Source organism: Trachurus japonicus, chromosome 22 (assembly GCF_045865225.1).
Source record: "Trachurus japonicus isolate A0001 chromosome 22, Traja_1.0".
In the NCBI taxonomy this organism is placed as follows: domain Eukaryota; kingdom Metazoa; phylum Chordata; class Actinopteri; order Carangiformes; family Carangidae; genus Trachurus; species Trachurus japonicus.
In genome coordinates this window covers 11,882,771-11,902,427 of record NC_140928.1, presented here as the reverse complement: position 1 = coordinate 11,902,427, position 19,657 = coordinate 11,882,771, and the positions used below count along the sequence as shown (strand labels likewise).

Here is a 19,657-nt window from a genome sequence, read left to right as displayed (position 1 = left end):
TTGCCTCTGTAAAGCACTTTGAATTACCTTGAGCCTGAATGGTGTTATAATACTGAATAAATTAACAGTTTCTGGGTGGACAGGTGTTTACATTCATGATCAAAAATGTATTTTTCTGTCAATCAGTTAATTGATCAGCTACTTGATTACCACAATGTCCACAAATAAGAAAGTAAACCATCTGCTTTACATGGGGCCTAAATGTCTTGTTTAGGCACACTTCAGCTCCAGTGTGTTTTCTCTCCCCCCCCCCCCCCCAACAGTGCCAGCTGTTTCCATGGCAACCCGGACGCACAAGCTCGCTCAACCCAAACCCAACCTACTCAGATATCCGGACCGGTAGGCCTGAATCTGCCATTCGCCATCTTCTTCCTCCTCCTCCTCCTTCTCCTCCTCTGTCTCACTCCCTCCATTATCCTCTTTTCTATTTTTCAGACGCTCTGTTTACTGGTTGGACGAGCTGCCACCTGCGAAAACTGGATCCACCACCAATATTGGTACATCTCTCTCTCTCTCTCTTTCTCTCCGTTCATTTATAATCTGTCCTCAGCTGCTTTTTTTTAGTGACACTTTGCATCCTTGTTTTTCTTCACAGAGTTAACCCCTCGCTGGTCGGAGCTGAGCATAAGTAAAAAGCACTATACTCAAGTCACGTAAATATATTACATTATACTATTGCCTAAAGCACGGTAATGCTGACGATGGCTGATTGCTAAAGCGTGTGCGGTTTCCCTATTTGTGTGCCTGTTACACTTTGTACCTTCTGCTTCGTCTGAAAAACATGTATGAATCATACATGTTTTTCACCCCACTCCCCATGAGCACTTCCTCCACAAATTTCACATTTAATAAGTTTGAACTGGCCACAAACCAAACACCAGCGCAGATATAAGTATTTCATTCAGTGTCAGACACTAATATGTTGTATTGTATCAGTTTATTTGAATCAATTAATCAAACCCAAGTTGGTAGGCTATTATTAAAGGGATAGTTCACCCAAAATTCATTATTTTAAGCTTGTTTGTAGCGGAAGCTCCCAATGTCTCAGTTCACTGCTCTTCCTGTGTGAGATTTGCACTGACCGGCGGAACAATTTCTCATGTTGGGGCTTCAATACAAGAGGGACATTACAGACGAGCAGTATGGAGGTATTTGGATGTTTTTTGGTGTGTCTTTTTGGACGAAGAAAAGTGAGCACCATTCACAACCATTATATGGACAAATACTGCTGTGCGGACCCCCCCGTAACTCCGAGAAGGCACTGAGGACTCTGAAAATTCTCCCAGCCCTTAGTCGACATGAGGGTGAGTAGATAATGAGTGAAATTTGAATTTTGGGTGAAATATCCCTTTAATTTGATAAACTAGCCTTTTTGACCACTGCATGGTGTCTTTATGAATGGGACCCAAAACAGACTACCAAGAGGTATCTAAGACATCTGTCAAAAATCGGCTTTACAGATGTTTTCTGTGGAGATAATGCACTGAATATGTTTTTACACTTGAAGGATATACACAGTGTGTTTTGATGAGTAAACACAAACACATGAGGCACCTTCACCATCCCATTCGTGACGCCTTTGTGCAGGAGCTTGATGGGTTGAGTCTGGTAGGCAGAGTTCACCCTCTCTCTCTCTCTCCTCTAGAGTATGTTCCTTTTCAGTTATGCAAAATAAATTCACTTTTAGCCCTCCTTTGTACAGTCTCCAGCCACATTGCGAAAGTGATAATCTTCTGTCTCTTGCTCTTATCTGCCATCCTGCCTACTTCCTTCCTGTGTTATTATTGCTTTCTTCACGCTTTCATGCCATCTCCTCCTCTACCTGTCATCCTCTCCCTCCACAGACTTTCTCCCATATGGGAGGTGAGTGAATGGGCTCTGACGGCCGTCCCGTCTGAGCGGCTGTGTAGCCTGGCTCAACCCCGGGTCCCCGCGGTGGGCTGGCAGCCAGACCGCCCGCTGTTGGCCCCTGTGAGTAACACCAGAGGCTTTGGTAACACACACATGTGCCAACACAGCACACAGGTACAGTATCACATGAAGTGTTGGCCGTGCACAAAGCTAAGCTGTGCATGGTTCATCACAAGCTGCCACAACGTATTTGAAACTCCATCACCAGTAAGACCACAGAGCCACATTTTTAAAAAGTAGGCAAACTAAAGAGTCTTTGGTTTTTTTTCTTGAAACTTTTTTGTCGTTTTTTGTTGCCTTCTGTGGTTTCAGTTGCAGCACAAGTGATAACAGCTGTTTCTTCCTCAAGCTTGGTATCAGGTGGCACTGGTTTGGTACACATCCCTTTAGCAATAAGTACATTATAAATCCTATGACTGAATGAAAATGTGCCGTTAATTTTTAAGTTTAAAGATGGTGTTTATTGTTGAACACATGCAATATGTGAGTAACGCCTTAGTCAAATCTGATGTCTGATGACATGATATCATCAGTGATCTAACTTTGTTGAATCTACTCTGAACATGAACAGAAATGTCCGTCTGCCAGTGTGGCTAAAAATATTTCACTCATTCTTTCAGTCTCTATTGGAAGTGCTTGGCGTTTGATGCTCTGTGGGCAGGATAACGGCTAAATGCAATGAATCCAAGTTTCATTTGTTTGATTTATTCCTTTTAGCCGATATTGATTTTAATACAGTCTCCTTCCATCCTGGCCCTAAAATGTGATTGCAGTTGAGCAGAGCAACGCTGACGGCGGTCGCCACCTCGCGGATTTGCCAGCTCGCCGCGCCGAAGAGGAGACAGGCTCTGGAGGCGTCTGGCCACAAATCCAAACCTGTACCCATGACCCACTTACCCTGCAAAGCCTCAGCACACATAGAGCTATTATCCAGTAAGCTAGTCTGTTGTATCATTTCTGAAATGATTGTTTTGTTAGGGAATAGACCTATTTGCTTCTCTTCAGAGTTGGATGAAAAAAACAACACAATGCCAATGAAAATATGAAGCTACCACAAGACCATGGCTATCTGAAGTCATGTGACCGCCGGCTCCTTTAAAACTCACCAAGTCATATCGTATCATCGTTATTTTATTCTTTTATGCAAAGAAAAACTGAGGCGAGCTTTTTCCCTCTCTTTCCAGCTAACCCGGAGCTTTGTCTGAATGTTTTGAACTTTTATTTTGAAGCTATTTTTCTTTCTTTTTTTAAAAGTATATCTCTAGGCAATTGAATCAGGTCAACTGGACTTAGTTTTTGTCTTTGAAAGATGAAACCACTTGGATATGGGGCTTAAACGTCTTAAAAGACAAAAACTAAGTCCAGTTGACTTAATTCAATTGCCTAGAGATGCTTTTGACCTGGACAAATGAGAATTTGCACAGACATTATTAATTTTTGCTTTAATGTTGCTGTTTCATGTAAGTTTGCCTACTTTTTCTCCACAGCCCCCAAGCACACCCACCCCAACTTCATCGAAGAGCGCTCGGTGTGCTGGCCCGTCCCCAGATCGGCGAGAAGCTACGTAGCCACCCAGAGGCTCCTGGAGCTGTCTAGCCCTAAAGAGAGGAAGGCTCTGTTCGAGGGATACGACCCCAACGTCATCAGTCGGGCCGCACGCTCTGCCAGCTCGTCGCCTCGGATACAACAACTGTGTCTGCCTCTGCCTCGCAAGTGTAGCTCAAAGTAGAGCTGCTGACGCCACCATGTGACTGGTCCTCTGTCTGAGAAGTGCTGATTGTTTTCCTTTTTCCTCAACCATGAGTGCTGCTGTGATAAAGACTTGTTATGGTGAATGTACAGTGAATGTATGACCTTTCTCTTCTGCTCATTGTGATAAAGAGCAATCCTTCTCTTCCTTGGTACCTTTGGGAACTTGTCGGCTCATGTTTGGAATAAAACTGACAGTGGTTTTGAGACATCAATCCAAAGCTGCCTTGTGACCTCACCTCACTATACTCAGACCTGTTTAATGTGTGGATAATCCTTTTTTAACTGCTTCCACTGTGCTCATTTGTGTCATCAGTAATGATGAATGAGGCAACTTGAAGCCTGATTGCACAGGCGATATAGTTAGATCATGATATAAAAACAAACAGCCAGGGAGATGTTTTGTCGACTGCTTCTAAAATTGCTCTGAGACACCCTGCAGCTCACATCCTGTAGCCATATCCTTTGCTTTTTTTTAAATTGTTTTTCTCAGCCATTGCTATCTGGTAGACAGCCAGTGAATCACCCCCAAAGTGAAATGTTGAAATGTGAATGAAACCTCACGCAAAAGATTAATGAAACAAGGAGAAAACACTATAGAGTCCCATGTGTGCATTGTGTGGTTTATGATCTAATCCAGATTCAACCATGGAGACTTTGCCTATCTACAGTACTATATTATTGTTATTATTTATAGAATGAAAGTGGAATCATATCCTCATTTCAAGGAATTTTTTTTCATGATCCTTTTGGGGGACTCGGACCCCAGAAGGGCCCCCACCAGACCGGGCCATGGGGCAGAGAGAGAGAGAGATAGATATGGGGGCGGACCGGATGAGTGGCGGCTGACGCTGAGAGTCTCTACTCCGGTGTGGTTGTGCTGGTGGACGGCGTGAGACGCACGCTGTCGCTGCTTCAACTCGCACAGGTAAGTGGACCAGTTTTTTTGTTTGTTTTTCTTTGTTACGCACACATTCCTCAGCCTTTGTGTTTATTGAGAGGTGACGGAGGTGACATCTGTGGTTTTACCGCTGAAAGTCTTGCGCAATCTTTGGCACTGGTTGGTAAAGCGCAGGTTGATGTGGAAAGAAACGATTGTGTGTGGACAGTTCTCAGCTAATCGATGTGTTCTTGAAATGTTAAACAAACTCTGAACATCAGGCTTCTGTTAGAACTTTGGTTTCTGTCGTGTGGGGAATTAGCAGCAACTTTTTCACCACTTGACTTTAGTGCACACTGTCTCCTTGTCTTTGATGCAGATTAGTCTAATAATCGATTATGAAACGAACATTGATTGATCATCAGATTGCATGATTCAAGCCACAACAGTAACATTAATAAGTGACTTATTGTTGTAGCTGAGGTAGTTTGTAGCCTATCTGTGGCCAATTTTAAGAGTTCATTGTAAATCGTTGATAATTTGATTTAAACTATTTGCACTTTATTTTATTACCTTTTTTTTTTTTTGTTGGCGTGCTTCAGTCAAAACTGTAAAACCACTCACCTGATTTAATAATTGTGACAGATCAGATCAGTGTATGTTGTTTTCAGTTGTTCTTAGTTCACTGGCTCCAGCTTTTAAAATGTCTAAAATGTGAATATGTTTGAATTGTGGGACCAAAAAAGGGGGTTTCTGTGTCGTTAATGAAACTGGCTGATTAATCAAAACTGAAGGGAATGACTCTTGACTCACACCTACAGAGATAGCATTTATTAATAACCCTAACCCACTATTACTATGTAATTTAAATCAGAGGTGGAAGGTGATTAGTATATCAGCTGAATCAATGAAGATAGTATCGTTCTTGTGTATTGCCATTTATATGTTTCATGCAATGACTGTGATCACAATGGATATTACAGTTAACATGAGAGCAAGAAATTTTTGTAGAGCTTGAACCGCTAAGCTTTTCGAGGATTTAAAGTTGAAGGGTGGGTGGGGGAAAAAGGGAAACATTGAGTATATTTCTGTTATGTTGTTACACGTATTAGCACTATATAAACACTTACTAAATAGTTAACAATCCAAGCAATTTATGCACAGATATATGGATGTTTTTGACATCTCATGTACAAAGATGTTTTATATAAAGTGTGTTTTCCTAAATTGTCATTAATCTATTTACACCTGCCTACAACAACATTATAACAGCACCAAATATGGTTTGAATTAACACCTCTCTGTCTCTCTGGGTCACAACAGACCATCTGAACACAATTTTACAAAGATAGGATTTAGTGCAGAGCTCTCACTTCATGATTTACACATGCACCCAGTAAGACATCTGCCCTCCATGTTTCACATTTTAGCTTTAAATAGATGGGGAACCAACATGATGCTGGTGAGGTTTATCCTCTAACCAATGGTCTCTACACCACATTTACACACCCACACCCACTACACCAGAATTTGGACAAAGTGCTGTTTCATATTGGTTAGAGAACATTTGCTATGATGCAAGATGAAACACTCAGGGCACACGGCCATGGAGACCAGAGTGATGAAAAATGAAAACTTGTTTTACCAAGAAGCTATTCTGATGAAATTATGAAATCTAACCACCGCATTGTCACTCTTGAACGTGCTCCGCCCATACTCTTACAGAGGATGAATGGACTGTATGGTTTTCTGTTTTTCAGTATGCAGAGTCCTTGTCACTGAGCAGTGGGAAGTGTGATGTGAGGACGGGGTCGAGGAAGCCTCCAGCGCCCGGAGAGACTGGTCGGTGTTCATGGAGCGGTGTCGGGCCGTGGTGTGGACCTGTCTGCTGGGGGCTGGACTCGCACTGAGTGAGTAATATTCAAAGTGCTCTAACTCTTAATCTAGTCAGACCCAGTGGGGGGAAGCACTGAAATTAAAGTGAGAATATAAAACACTGGAAGAGGAATATGATTCAACTCTGAAATCGTATAATTATGTCACCAATAACACCATTATTAGTCAGCAGAACTATTTGAAAGTAAACTAGCGTGCCTTCATTACTATTATAATGAAGAAACATGTCCCCCACTGGAGCGATGTGACTCACTAATATTTTGTATGATGCTGGAGCTCTGTGTTACTACAGACAAATCAGTTAAATCAGGTTTTGGGATTCACACACCACACACACCTTAAAGGCATTTTAACTACGTTCAGCCCATTGTTTTGGTTTTCTAGCTGACGACTACACTGCAGCAGTAGACAAACATATTCAGTGATTCAGGCGGCGGTGTGTGTGTGTTGCCTCTGTGCCGTCCATGTGTTGTTCTATGTCTTGGGTTTCTCCTGTATTTTACTGTGATCTGTATTTTTCTGTAAACTGTATTTTATTGTGATTGTATTGTGAGTTTTATGTTGGGACTACAGATGGAAATTAGCCCTAGTGGCTAAATCTGGTACAACCATCTCTTCTCTGTTCTTGATTAATGGTATTGTACATTGTCCCGTAATAATAAACTAAACTAAACTAAACTAAAACTAAGATAAATCTCTATGAATCCACTATACATAGCCTGCTCACCATATAGCATAATATTTAGCAGCTAAAAAAATAAATTACTTTAGGGTAGGGAGCAACATAACTGTAAAATCAGAGTGAATTTTGGATTTACATTCATCAATATGAGCCAGAAATGTGACTCCCACAATGTATGTGAAATGCTCCAAATGAATGCAATGATGAGTAAACAGGCATGTTGGCACATGAGTTAACATGTTGCTAAGTGTGCATGGTTGATGTTTAATCAACTACAAAGGTCTGTCCTCATGGTGCTAGAACATTTTTAGGGACTTTGTGAGATTCATTTGTACCTTTCTTGAATGTAACAGCAGAATGTTTTATATTTCCCACGGCTGCTAAAAATTGAAATGTTACATAAATGCAAAAAAAAGAAAGAAAAAAATGACAGCCACATATAAGAACGAAGTAGGTATTCAAACTATGTCAGACCAAGTATAATCATGTTGATCAACCAAAGGAAGCTGAGCTAACATCTTGTACCATCTTGTCTGAGTTTCTGTTTAAATCACAAACCATACAGAGACTTCTGCCTATAAATATGAAATTATAATTATCTGACAAGATAAATCACATGTTTCTGTAAGTTTGCACGGCTTAGAGGTAGTTTACTAATTTTCCTTTGCGTCTCCTTTTTTCATTACAATTATTTTCTGCCAGTGACGTATTTCCAGATGGTGCATTTCTGAAATAGCCTGTTTTCTTTTCACCTTGAACAAAATACTTATTGAGCAGTACCTGCCTCTTCATGCCGTTAACGCCGGCCTCTCTCCATCTTTAGTCCTCCCTCCGGTCTTGTCCAACACGACCTCCAGGGCTTCTCTGAGACCGCCGCAGCTGATTGACTGTGTGTTCCTCAATCGGGCCAATGTCACCTGCCGCTGGGAGGCTGCTGACACCTCGACAACTCACTACACTCTGCAAATTCAAAAGAGACCCGGGTGAGACAAATATACCTTAGCTTATCTTTGGAGTGATGGAGGTGTGTTATTTCATCACTAAGCACCTGTTTTACTGGAATCAAAGAAGATTTGGTATCTCAGCTTGATGGTTAATTTTAAATGTTGCTGCTTTTTCACAGTTATTGCAAGTCAAGTTTCTTTGAAATTTGTGCAACCAATCATTTTGCAACATTTTGTGTGAAAGATGACAGATTGTCTATTATCAGTATTGAGACATCAAGTTACTAGAGAGAGGATGACAAACTGTTTTAATATGAACTTTTTATAGCAAAAAGCAACACCCTTTTCATTTGTCTGAAAAATCTAATCTTGTTATTGTGCAGACTTCAGACTTTGTCTAGAGCTGAAGAAACGTTTTTAGTGCATCGTCAACAGGAAACACTGATATTGTCTTAGATGTACTTCTGATTTTAGTTTCTTAACTTGTAAAACAGTCTTTTCACAACTTTAAAACCAACCTGCAGCGAACAGAGTGGTTTCCTTTAAAGTCTAGTGTACTAAACTGAAACTGAACACGAGACCTCAGAAAATGCAGCTAGACCAACAACTTGTCATTACAACACGCTGCAGCCGTTGTGTAATCTGCAGTATGACCAGTCCAATTGTTTTAGTCAAGTCAGCAATGCCAAACCGTTGTGATTTTGCATATAACCAGGTCTTGCAAAAATCATTGTTTTCCAAATGCAAATTCTCAGCCTTATAATTATCTTTGAATCTCTCCATGCGTGTGTGAGGCTTTGATGGCGAGTTCGATGCTCAGAGATAAGAATCACACTGTTGCCACGCAAGGCCAAGGTCGTGTTCGTGACTGCACATGCAAATGTGCACACAGAAACATCTGAAACACGCACATTAAATTTATCTTTTGGGGTTTGTATTGTATTGAATTTAATTCCTTTATTGTCTTTGTACAAGGTAGAATGAAATTCGTAGTGCAATGACTCCAAAAAATGCCAATAAATAAGAGAGATAAAAAGAGTCCTTGTGGTTTTTGTATCTGTTTGTGTGCATGTTGACTGTTGTGCCTAGAGATAAGACAGGGAGTAAGATAAATATTGGTGTGTATTTACGGGTTTGTCTTTCTCTTTTTACATGGACATGGGGATTAGTTGGCCTAATCCCTTAACTAAGAAAAGCTCTCAGAAGCCATTCACCTGCACCACATCTGGCACCAGCTGCACGGCGAGTATCAACGCATCGTCTGTGAGATTTGTGTTCTGTGTCACTGTCACAGCACACGCTCCAAACCACAACGTGTCATCAGATCCTCGATGTCAGCGTGGTCGGATCGAAGGTGAGGCTGGTGTGCACGTTTCATACTCGTAACGCTCATCTTTCGTCTCTTGTTCCCTCCTCACTCCTCTCTCTCTCCCCCGTCTCTTGCAGTGATGTTGCCTCCAGTGACGCTGAAAAGTGTGAATCCAGTCCACGGGAAACCTCGGTGTCTGAACGTCACCTGGGAGCGCACCTTGGCTGTTTTCCCCGTGTCAGACTCTGAAATCAGAGATGGTACGCTGAATTCCCAAATCGAGTTCACACCAGTGGGCCAGGTCAGCAAGATTTCTTGATATCATGTTCTATCTTGCACCTGACAAAAATAAAAACAGGTGGAATAAATGAAACGTGTGGTTTCTTCACCTTCCTTCTACCTTTCCTCTGTCGCCTGCAGCTCGATGTCCAGGTGAACAATTTGACAGAGGGCAACTACAGCTTCCTGGTTTGTCTCTTCAGACCCGACACGACTTACAGCGTCAGGCTCCGTCACCGCTACCAGGGCCCACGGAGCCCCTGGAGCCCATGGAGCAACGTACGGCAGGGACAGACAGCAGAGGACGGTGAGACTACGACACAGAGTTGACTAACTTTGATGCTGACCTGGATGGATTCAAGTCCCCATTGGTTAGAGTTACACTTACAAACAAGTAAATACAGACAAAACTCAACTCTAAATTCATCCCCAACCATTGGCCACGTGCTGATGGGTGAAGCACTGGTCTGTTAGAAAGCAAACAAACCTTCTGAGGTGCCTTTGAGCAAGATACAGAGTCTTTGTTGGAGGATTGATACCAGAAACTTATGAGGACCAAATAACTCTGCAAGAAAATGATAAGATAGAAACATAGGTAAGACTTTCTTCTGTCGTTCTGGGAGGATCTCCGTTTGTTCCCAGGTGAGCAGATGTCCAGATCTTCTGGAGCTTCATCCAGAGCTCAGAGATTCTTCTGCTCCAAACAACAAACCAGTGTGACAGTGAAAACAACTTCTACGAGGCTTTAACACATATGTAGACCATATGGACAAACTCCAATCATTACCCCAGGATCTTTGCAAGAGTTGCAAGTTCACAGACACAGCCCCAAACAGATGTGTTTCTCTCTTTTGGTGTCAGTGTCTGGGTTTCTGGTGTATTTGTTCAGCTGTTTGTTAGGGATGAGCAGAGTTGTGTATGCAAAACGCAGAAAAACACACATTCAGACGGTGTATTTCTGTTTGTCCTCTCTCTCCCGTCTGACAGCTCCATCGGCAGCGCCAGCATTTTGGAGACGAGTGAAACGACCAGATAAGAGTGGGCGGAGGCTCGTCTCACTTCTCTGGAAGGTGTGTGTGTGTGTTCAATTGTGTGTAAAATTTGAGTCATGAACTCACATGTAATATTTTCTGACTATCAGTTTGAGCTTTGCAGATCTGCAGTTTAATAACTTCTGGGTTTGATTAGTTTTTAATCAACATCTACTCAGGAACTGTCTCTAATTTGTTTTTATGTCTCATTGAAATGACTCTTTTATTGCGCAGTGTGTTTGAAAAAGACACAACTAAAACGTAATACAATCTGTTTATATAACACAGTAGTCGTATTAATTCTCCGTCTCCTCATTGAGCCTCACTTTTATTTTCTCTTTTCTCTTTTCTCTTTTCCCACATGGTTTCATCTTGACGTCGTTCAGCCCTTGCCTCACTCTCTGGCCAACGGCAGAGTTTTCCTCTACAATGTGACCTGTCAGACAGACAGTGCTGACGTTCTGAATGATCATGGGAGCTGCAGAGATTTGCATGGCACAAATTTGTCCTGTAGCCTGCTTCTCCCTGCTGAGCGCTGCTCCTGCACTCTGACAGCCTCCAACTCTGCCGGGACCTCTCCAGAAACACGGATATGGTTCCTAGGAGCCTCTGAGACAGGTAGGGCCTCACTCATCCTCATCATGACTCATGAGGAACGTCACGTCCAATCTTATGAATCCAAAGTCTCTCAAAATGTATATTTGTTGAGATCAAACAGGTTTTCACCTCTGATTGGCAACAAATGGAGGAAAAATAAAAGATAAAGTGTTTTACTAAGGTGTAGTTCACCTTACGAGGACACTTTATACCCTATGTTTGTTGTAAACCAAAACATAAACGTCTTTGTTAGTTTCACACCAGTGTAATTGTCACTGTCATTGTTTTCATTTCAAATACACAGCAAAAGATGTGTTGAGGTGAGGTGTGATCAGGCACACTGGTCTGTTGAGGCAGTGAAAAAGGGATTGATCAATAAAAAACTGGTCTGTGGTCAGTAACTAAGAGAGGCCTTTATTGTCCCTGCATTAAAAATACAATATACATTGCAACTGCCCATCACAGTGGTGGTGGCATTATACATACTTAAAATCATACAAATCATAAGAGCAGGAAAACAAAAAAAAAACAATTAAACATAGACACATAGAGCATAAAAACAAAGGACGGGGTAGGTTAAAAGAGGATAAGAAGACGAATACAACATGGAAGGTTACGTGGGATAAAGTGCCTGTGCATGTGCTTGTAAGTGGTGGTGGAAATGTGTGTATGGAGGAGTTGTGCAATTAGTTGAGAGTCTGGATGGCTTTGGGGAAAAAACTGTGCAAGAGAAACAGTGATGCAGTATTAATGTTGTCAAGCCAGTAATATGTATTTGCACAACGCACACACACTTGGTCGGTTACACACAAGTAGTGTGTGTGTGTGTGTGCGGACACTGAGTTTCAGGTGTTTGGATACAGCAGGTGGAACAGACTGGAACATATAGCACCATGTTATGTGTGTGTGTGTTGTATGTGTCATGAATGTCTCATGAACATGAATGATGCTCTGCTACCTGGAAAATCCACCAAAGTGTTTCTCATTCATGAAAATGAGAGCACAAGAGAAGGGGAAATGACATAGAGGACCTGTGTTTACGGCATGTTACATCAAAAAATAACTCCCATGAATAATTCAGAAACCGATTCTAAACATGGGGTGAAACATCCACCTTTTACAGCGACCCTTTTGTCTGCCATTAAATTGGCGAAAGTGGATATAGATGTGCTCTAAATGCCACTTGGTCTGTTCAAGTAGAAGCCATTTGCATCTTTACTTTTCTAAATTTCCAAAGCTGACAATGCAGTAATCAAAGCTGCCGTGTTCTTTCAAGGACTCTTTGGTCTTCCCGCCTGTCTCTCTCTTTGTGTGTTCAGCACAGAAGAGCGTGACAATGCGAATGTCCTTGAGGAGAAAACAAGTGGAAAGATGCTTTCAAGCAGCGAGCGATGTGTGTGTCATTGCTGTGGTTTTTTCACCTGCTGGTTGCAGCCTCAGAGAGGGGGTGTGCCAAACAAGCGCAGACAAGTGACAACTAATAATCACAACAGTGCGGCTACATTTAGGTGTACAAACATCCCAAAAATTCAGGACAACTAAAACAGGTTTTGGCTCAACTTCAAGTCTGTGGAGCAACGTGGAGCAGGTGAAAACACTTCTGATTTTGACACAGTTTGGCTAAATTACAACTGCCAAGTAGAAACTGGTTTGAATCTGTGTTTTTTATCACTTGTATTCAAAGTAAAAACAATTCAATAAACAAAATATGCATTATCAGATTATTTGCTCTATTTTCACTGGGCCCAAATTGTCTTTTTTGTCCAGAGCCGCCTGCCCCGCCCCAAATCACTGCAACCCCACTGGACGACAACAGCTTAGATGTCAGCTGGACGGCTCCAGCTGATCGATCGGTGGGCGGCTTCATCGTGGAGTGGTTTGCAGTCAGAGAGAAGAGCAGCAGCGTCCTGCATTGGGAGAAGGTGAACGGCTCCTGTACAGCACTCATCATCACAGGTAGTACAAAAGCATGCAGCGGATTAAATGTGCGAAACATGATATTCTGCTGGAGTTTTTGAACAAATTATGTTTTTTTTTTTCTTATCTTTGTGTTGTTTAGAGGGAGTGGAGCCACTGGAGCTTTACTCTGTTTCTGTCAAAGCGCTGTATGGTGGGCGGGTGGCGGGGAGAGCAGGGACGCTGTATATTTATACACGCCAAGGAGGTACATAATCTGTTTGTCTCATTCCAAGCTCTGAAAAAGCGAATGTATCTTGGGTAACACTTTACTTGACGCCTATCTCTATAACACATTATAACCATACTTATAATGAGTTATAATGCAGTTATAGCAATGTATAACTATAATTATAAACACTCATAAATTATCATAATGATTTATAACAATAAGCATAACACACTACAGTATAAAGCATTTTATCATGACTTATACATGAGTGTTTATAACTATAGTTATACAGTGTTATAACTGCATTATACCTCATTATAAGTATGGCGTCAAGTAAAGTGTTACCATATCTTGTTATTGTCAACAAACTGTCGCAGCCCTAAACCTGAAGGCACCAAGTTTTTTCCTGTTGGAGATAACATCTTGAAAAAAGGAGGCCACATATACTTTTTTTTTTTTTTTCAAAATCAGCAGCATCAGTAACATGGTGGTTTATATTTAATCTGCGTGTCAGTGGTGGTGCGGTGTAATCAGAGATGTGTGCATGGCATGCATAGAGACCGGCTGACATAAACCGATGTGAAACGCTGTTGTCAGTTTGACACTGGAGGTGATGGTGGGCTGTGGGCGGGGTCGGGGACGCTCTGCTCTCCTAACTGGGAGTGTGCTGATCAGAATCTGAATCTGCTGCAGGTGATGTTGAGACTTGGTGTGATTACTTCACACAACTTCACTTCACACAACCCCATGTCCAAAAAAACTAACTAACAAAAAAAACAAAACAGGATTAACTGGATTATTTCAGCCTGCAAGTTATTCTGCACAGGTGTGCGAGAAAACAACAATGATTGTGTTTAATCATTTATGAAAAATATCCTCACAAGCCAAGGTCATGTCTGTCTTCATTTATCAGACAAGGCAGGAAGGAACTCCTGGGTGTGTTGACACAAACCATATCAGATCAGTTGATGTTAAAGACTGATATACATTAAGCCTTGTAACCATGGTCTGTGGCTCACACGCATCTTCACCTTCATCTTCATCTTCATCCGTCCTCTCTCTGTCCTCGTAGTCCCCTCAGCCGGTCCTGATGTGAAGGTGCTGAAGATCTCCGGTGGGCAGGTGGAGCTTGGCTGGAGTCTGGTGCCGGTGGAGAAGCATCACGGCTTCATCCGCAGCTACACACTCCACTACGGTGCAGAAAACCAAGCAGACAGGAGTGAGTCATACAGTAAAATAAATGTTAAAGGTTCACGGATTATGTGCATAGGCTGCTTCCTGTCACATCCTCATATGTTGCTCCCCAAAACCATATTTACAGTTTTGACTTTGTATCACATTTAGTTCATCTGACTAACACTGACAGTGACAATGTACTTTTTCTTGTTTATTCAGGCGAGTCTGTGCCTGGTCATGTTCACCATTTTTCCCTGGGGAACATGTTGCCTGGTAACTACCACATCTTCATGCAGGCCAACACTGACGCTGGACCTGGAGTAGCTGGGACCGGAATTAACGTACGCATAGGTAGAGAACACACACACACACACACACACACACAACCACACAGATGCAACTTACAGATGGAAAGTTTAATTTGTCTGTTATGTAGATTATATATATATATATATTTTTTTTAACTTAGTTTTTTTTTTTCACATGACAAATCCATTTCCCTTCATATACATGTTTCCCCTTTTTACAGCTGCACATTATCTTAACACTTATAATCAAAAGTTGTGTAATAAAGCAGTACAATAAAATAATAGAACATTGGATCAATTACACAGATTTAAAGTGAGAAGAACACAAGAAAAAGAAAGGAAGATAAATAATTGAATATAATAAAAAATAATGATAATATTGTTATTATAAAAATTTGAAGGAAAAATTATGTAGATTATATTTTTAACTTAATACGTGTGTATGTGTGTCTGTGTGTGAAGATTCAGATGAAGTCTCGATCGTGATGTACGCCGCCCTCCCCTTCATACTGACGTTACTGGCGCTGGTACTGATGGTCGTCCTGGCACAGAACAAGATGTAAGATCTCTGCTCTGTACCAGAGACACAACACGAGCACAAACACACACCTGCCGTCCTCGGAGCTCACTGTCCTGTTCTTACTGAGTCACTGTCCTACCCCTGTCTGTCTGTTGTTAATCAAATATGCATCCTCCTTCTGTGCTGTTTCTCCGTATGTGTAACTTCACAGGGTGAAACAGAAGCTGTGTCAGTTTGTACCTGATCCCTCCAACAGCAGTCTGGCCCACTGGACCCCAGTTACCACCTTAGAGGTAACACAGGACCCTTTCCCATCAGCCCCGTCTGCACCAAGTCCTTACATTTGTCATAAGCTTCAAGGAGTCTGGAAATATTATGTTTTATTATAAACAAATCAAAAGAAATTAACAGTGATTGATCTACTGACCTTAGAAGTGTCTGTGTATCTAAAGCCTAATGTGCTGTATGCCACAAAAATGAGATGCAGCATTGTCATTTGGAGCTTTTATCTTATAAACACATTTTATAATCATTCTGTGAAGATGCTGATCTTTCAAAAGCAGGTTCAAGGCATTGCATAGTCATTTCAGCCACAACAAAACCATTGTGCACCCAGTGTAAACATTACAGAACCATAGATGAATGTTTTAATTTAAATTCATGAGTAAATTATTGAATTTATTCATAAGCCATGAAAATATAACTAGCCTACATATACAGTATAATATATAGGCCTATAAGTTTGTTTTTGTGCCAAACCCATAAGGTCTTCTACACAGTATTTCAAAACCTGTTTCTCAGTACTTCAAGAAATATGTATTATTTGTTTATGAAGAAACTGAAGAAATTAATAATTTAAAACATCTTTAGACTCTATGTTGAATGATTAGTTTTTGGTGTTTTCTCTCCTCAGACTGTGGAGCAGACTTCAGTGCTGGAGAAGCCTGAGATTCAATTACCTGAAGTTATTCTGCTCAGTGACAGTGAGCTGCAGACCTCTGACCAGGATCAGGCCGTGAACTTTGACCTCCAATCATATTCCTGCCACCAGGTCGCTCCACTCCCACTCTCAGGGTCTCAGACACCGGTCAAGTGTCCAGCCTCCGACACTTACCTCCGACCCCCCAGCCCCTCCATCTACTCCGATGTCGTCTTCTCTCAGACTCTCTCCGATCCTCCTCCACCCGTCCTGGTCCCCACTTACCGCCAGTTCAGTGACTGGCAGCACGGCACTGTCAGCTACATCAGTCTGCAGCCAGGTGGAGACAGTGAGACACCTGAGTGCAGGACGACAGACGCTCCACACGAGGGCAGCAACTCCACAGGACTGGACTCATCGCTTCCTCCTCCTACAGATGAACTGACAACTTACAGTGTTTCCCTGAAACAGCATCAAAGCCCCTTCTCCCTCTCTGACCTCAGCAGTGTCTTTCCATCCTTTGCTGAGGCCGATTCACCCAAACAACTTTTTCAAAACGACTTTAACTCAGTCCTGTCGTCGCTCACACCGGACATCTTCACCCAAACCAGCGCTCCATCTGACAGTTTCATGTCTTTTTTTCCTCATGTTTTTGTGGATTTCTCCTACTGTCCTGTGGAGCAGGACCCTCACATCCACCCTGCCGTTTAGTTTACTTGTCTCCTTTGAGCTCGTCGTTCTTTCACACTTTCAAATCACAGTTTATCAGACACAGATTTTGTATTTCATTTTTGACAGATTCTTTGTGATTGTCTGCATTACTTATTGTAAATATCAAAAAGTGACAAAATCCATGTAACATACCAGCATCTTTAAGTGAATAATTAATATTTCAGTTGAGTTGTTATACCAAGATAAGCTAACACACTGCACATAAGGACCAATTAAAGTTATTATATTTTGTATGTGTCTGATACATTATAAATGCATTAATGTGTGTTTTTGATCTTACACTGTTGTAGTCTGTAAGTCTGAGCCATAACCTGAATGAAGAGGAATGTAAATAACATGAAACGCAGGCTGTTACATGCTTGTCTGTACAATACAGATGTTTGGGATTTATTCAGAGCACCTTTATTAATGAATGTGCTATTGTACAATTAGAAGCAACTTGTGTCATTAATGAGAGCTTTACATTTGAGATTTATGGGGTTGTATGTTGTAATGTGTGTGAATTTTTACCAGCTCAAAAGTAAACTAACTGCAAACACCAGTTAGACCGGGTGCCAGTGAACGATATTTAATATCTTTGTATTTTTATCTATTATTCACCTTTTGGTCAGTAGCAGGCACTTCCTCTCATTGATGCAGATAATTATGAATGTTGCACTTGGCTCATTACTTTGGTTTCTAGTAGATATTTGCAGTTTGATCAGGGAGTTCTTGGCCTCTGTAGCGTCCTGTTATTCAGCTCATGATTCAGACTCATTTTACAGCCAAAATGCTGTTAACTGGAATTCAGATTTACAATGAGCCACCTTTTTAACAGGGTTTTTTTTCACTGTGATTTCTAAAGCGCTTTTCACTTTATTTTTATGTTTTAGCATTAATAGCACTTAAATGCACAAGAAACTATTTATTATTATTATTATTATTATTAACATTCAAACATTACATATGATTTCTTGTTTAGACTAATTTTCTCTTTTGTAAAATGTGTGCTTGAAGTTGTGTTATTAGCCAGACAGATCACATCTTCTCGACTGAGCAACTTACTACTGTGTGTGTGCAAATGTTTTGCATGAAACACTGACATGTCCACATGTGTGAAGTAGATCTATGGAAGCTTACTTATTCCACAAAAAGAAAATTAAAAGAAAACTCATGTTAAGTCAGAAGAATTATTAAATATATTGGCTTTTATTTCAAAATAATAAGAAAATACATGATCATCTTAGAAATGTAAAGTTCAGATTATGCTAAATGTTTCCACTTATGATCTATTCTACTGATCTGATCAACTCAAGGGCAGATGATTAAACACAAGTTCATCGAACTCTAACGTAAAAATCTGAATGATTGAAATTTCCTCATAACATCCAATGTCACCTGTTATTTTACTCACAGGTTCTAGTAGCAGCTAAATTCTGCTATCTGCTGGCAGGTCAGGGTTGATCGAGATTTATTTTCTGTGACACATATTTCTGTTCATACAAACCCCCCGGTGGACGGGTTTTATCGGATTGGGAGGGGGCAAGTGGTACAAGGATGCTGTTAAAATTGGGCCACATTTGGCTTTTTCCGCCAGTAAAATGGGAAATGGGAAATGGTAGCAGTGGAATTACGCTGGGTTCGGGAGCCTGGAGAAAAGACAAATCCTTTTTGACTTTTTCAAAGTCTTACATAAATGTCCATCTTGTTACTCACACTTATTCATCCTGGTGAATGTGGGTGTGTGTGTAATGTAAACACACTGTAAAAAAAAAAAATACTACATGTCCTGCACAAAACAGAACAGTCCTATATCTTTTAATGTAAGGATGGTGTCTTCGTTTCCTGGTCTACATGCACATCCAGTCGATTGGCTTCTTACAACCAGATGTAGCTACAGCCTTTCACACGTTAGCAACAAATAGCAAAGGCAATCTTATTAAGAATATTGAATTAGGGGGGCAGTGTTTACTGGACTGTGACCTTTCTATATTAAAAAAAAAGAAGTTATGATATTATTTTCATTTCCCTACTTTTCTGTTCCACATTAACCCTGAATTTCCCAGCTTAAGTTACCAGTTACATTTCAGATAAAGCCGTACTTCCGTTAAAAAAACATAATGCATTTAGATAAACTGATAACAAACAGTTCCTAATGTTGTTAAAAGGAGCTGGACTTGATTTAATTGTACCATTAAGATGCTTATTATTGGTTTTTATATAAGTAATAAATACAGTTAAGGTCAATTTTGTCTCCTCTTTTGTCATCAGTACAGCACATCAGCATATTTTTATAATGCCTTTATTTCTATGTCTACTTTTACTATAGGGACTCAATATGATTTACTGATGACCTTTTCAATAACTTCAGACCAGCCAGATTAAACTGACACTGGTATTTTCAGTTTTAGCCTAATATAGGTGTATTATATTCAGTGGTGAACTACTTCCCCCACCTGGTCTCAAGTCTCTCTATTCAGCAATTGAGTTATCCCATGATAGTTTTATGTGACTGAATGTGACTGACAGAATTTAGATTCAAAATACAGAATAAAATCAAAGTATAAGGATTGTGATAGAAGATAAATACGGCTTCAAACATGTGCAATCTGATGTG

The 19,657-nt window shown here is 40.9% G+C and overlaps 2 protein-coding genes across 2 annotated transcripts; both read left to right on the top strand.

The window, feature by feature from the left end:
- Window positions 1-265: 265 nt before the first annotated feature.
- Window positions 266-3,673, top strand: spmap2 (sperm microtubule associated protein 2). The gene is made up of 6 exons (XM_085767564.1): window positions 266-339; window positions 436-497; window positions 596-653; window positions 1,845-1,971; window positions 2,685-2,844; window positions 3,399-3,673. The coding sequence occupies exons 1-6, from the start codon at window positions 278-280 to the stop codon at window positions 3,638-3,640; spliced, it is 711 nt and encodes a 236-aa protein (XP_085623690.1). The 5' UTR covers window positions 266-277; the 3' UTR covers window positions 3,641-3,673.
- An 812-nt stretch (window positions 3,674-4,485) lies between these two features.
- On the top strand, window positions 4,486-17,182 carry LOC146963598 (interleukin-31 receptor subunit alpha). Its single transcript, XM_085767829.1, has 15 exons — window positions 4,486-4,588; window positions 6,301-6,450; window positions 7,942-8,101; window positions 9,232-9,416; window positions 9,509-9,672; window positions 9,792-9,957; window positions 10,638-10,720; window positions 11,068-11,299; window positions 13,046-13,234; window positions 13,338-13,442; window positions 14,479-14,625; window positions 14,802-14,933; window positions 15,353-15,449; window positions 15,622-15,703; window positions 16,324-17,182. The coding sequence occupies exons 2-15, from the start codon at window positions 6,393-6,395 to the stop codon at window positions 17,038-17,040; spliced, it is 2,517 nt and encodes an 838-aa protein (XP_085623955.1). The 5' UTR covers window positions 4,486-4,588; window positions 6,301-6,392; the 3' UTR covers window positions 17,041-17,182.
- The last annotated feature ends 2,475 nt before the right edge of the window (window positions 17,183-19,657 follow it).

Coding starts and splice junctions, on each gene's coding strand:
- spmap2 (XM_085767564.1), top strand. CDS start 278: ATGGCAACCCGGACGCACAAGCTCGCTCAACCCAAACCCAACCTACTC. Junction 340..435: donor CTACTCAGATATCCGGACCG/GTAGGCCTGAAT, acceptor TCTATTTTTCAG/ACGCTCTGTTTACTGGTTGG. Junction 1,972..2,684: donor ACCGCCCGCTGTTGGCCCCT/GTGAGTAACACC, acceptor ATGTGATTGCAG/TTGAGCAGAGCAACGCTGAC.
- LOC146963598 (XM_085767829.1), top strand. CDS start 6,393: ATGGAGCGGTGTCGGGCCGTGGTGTGGACCTGTCTGCTGGGGGCTGGA. Junction 8,102..9,231: donor CAAATTCAAAAGAGACCCGG/GTGAGACAAATA, acceptor CATGGGGATTAG/TTGGCCTAATCCCTTAACTA. Junction 13,235..13,337: donor TACAGCACTCATCATCACAG/GTAGTACAAAAG, acceptor TGTGTTGTTTAG/AGGGAGTGGAGCCACTGGAG.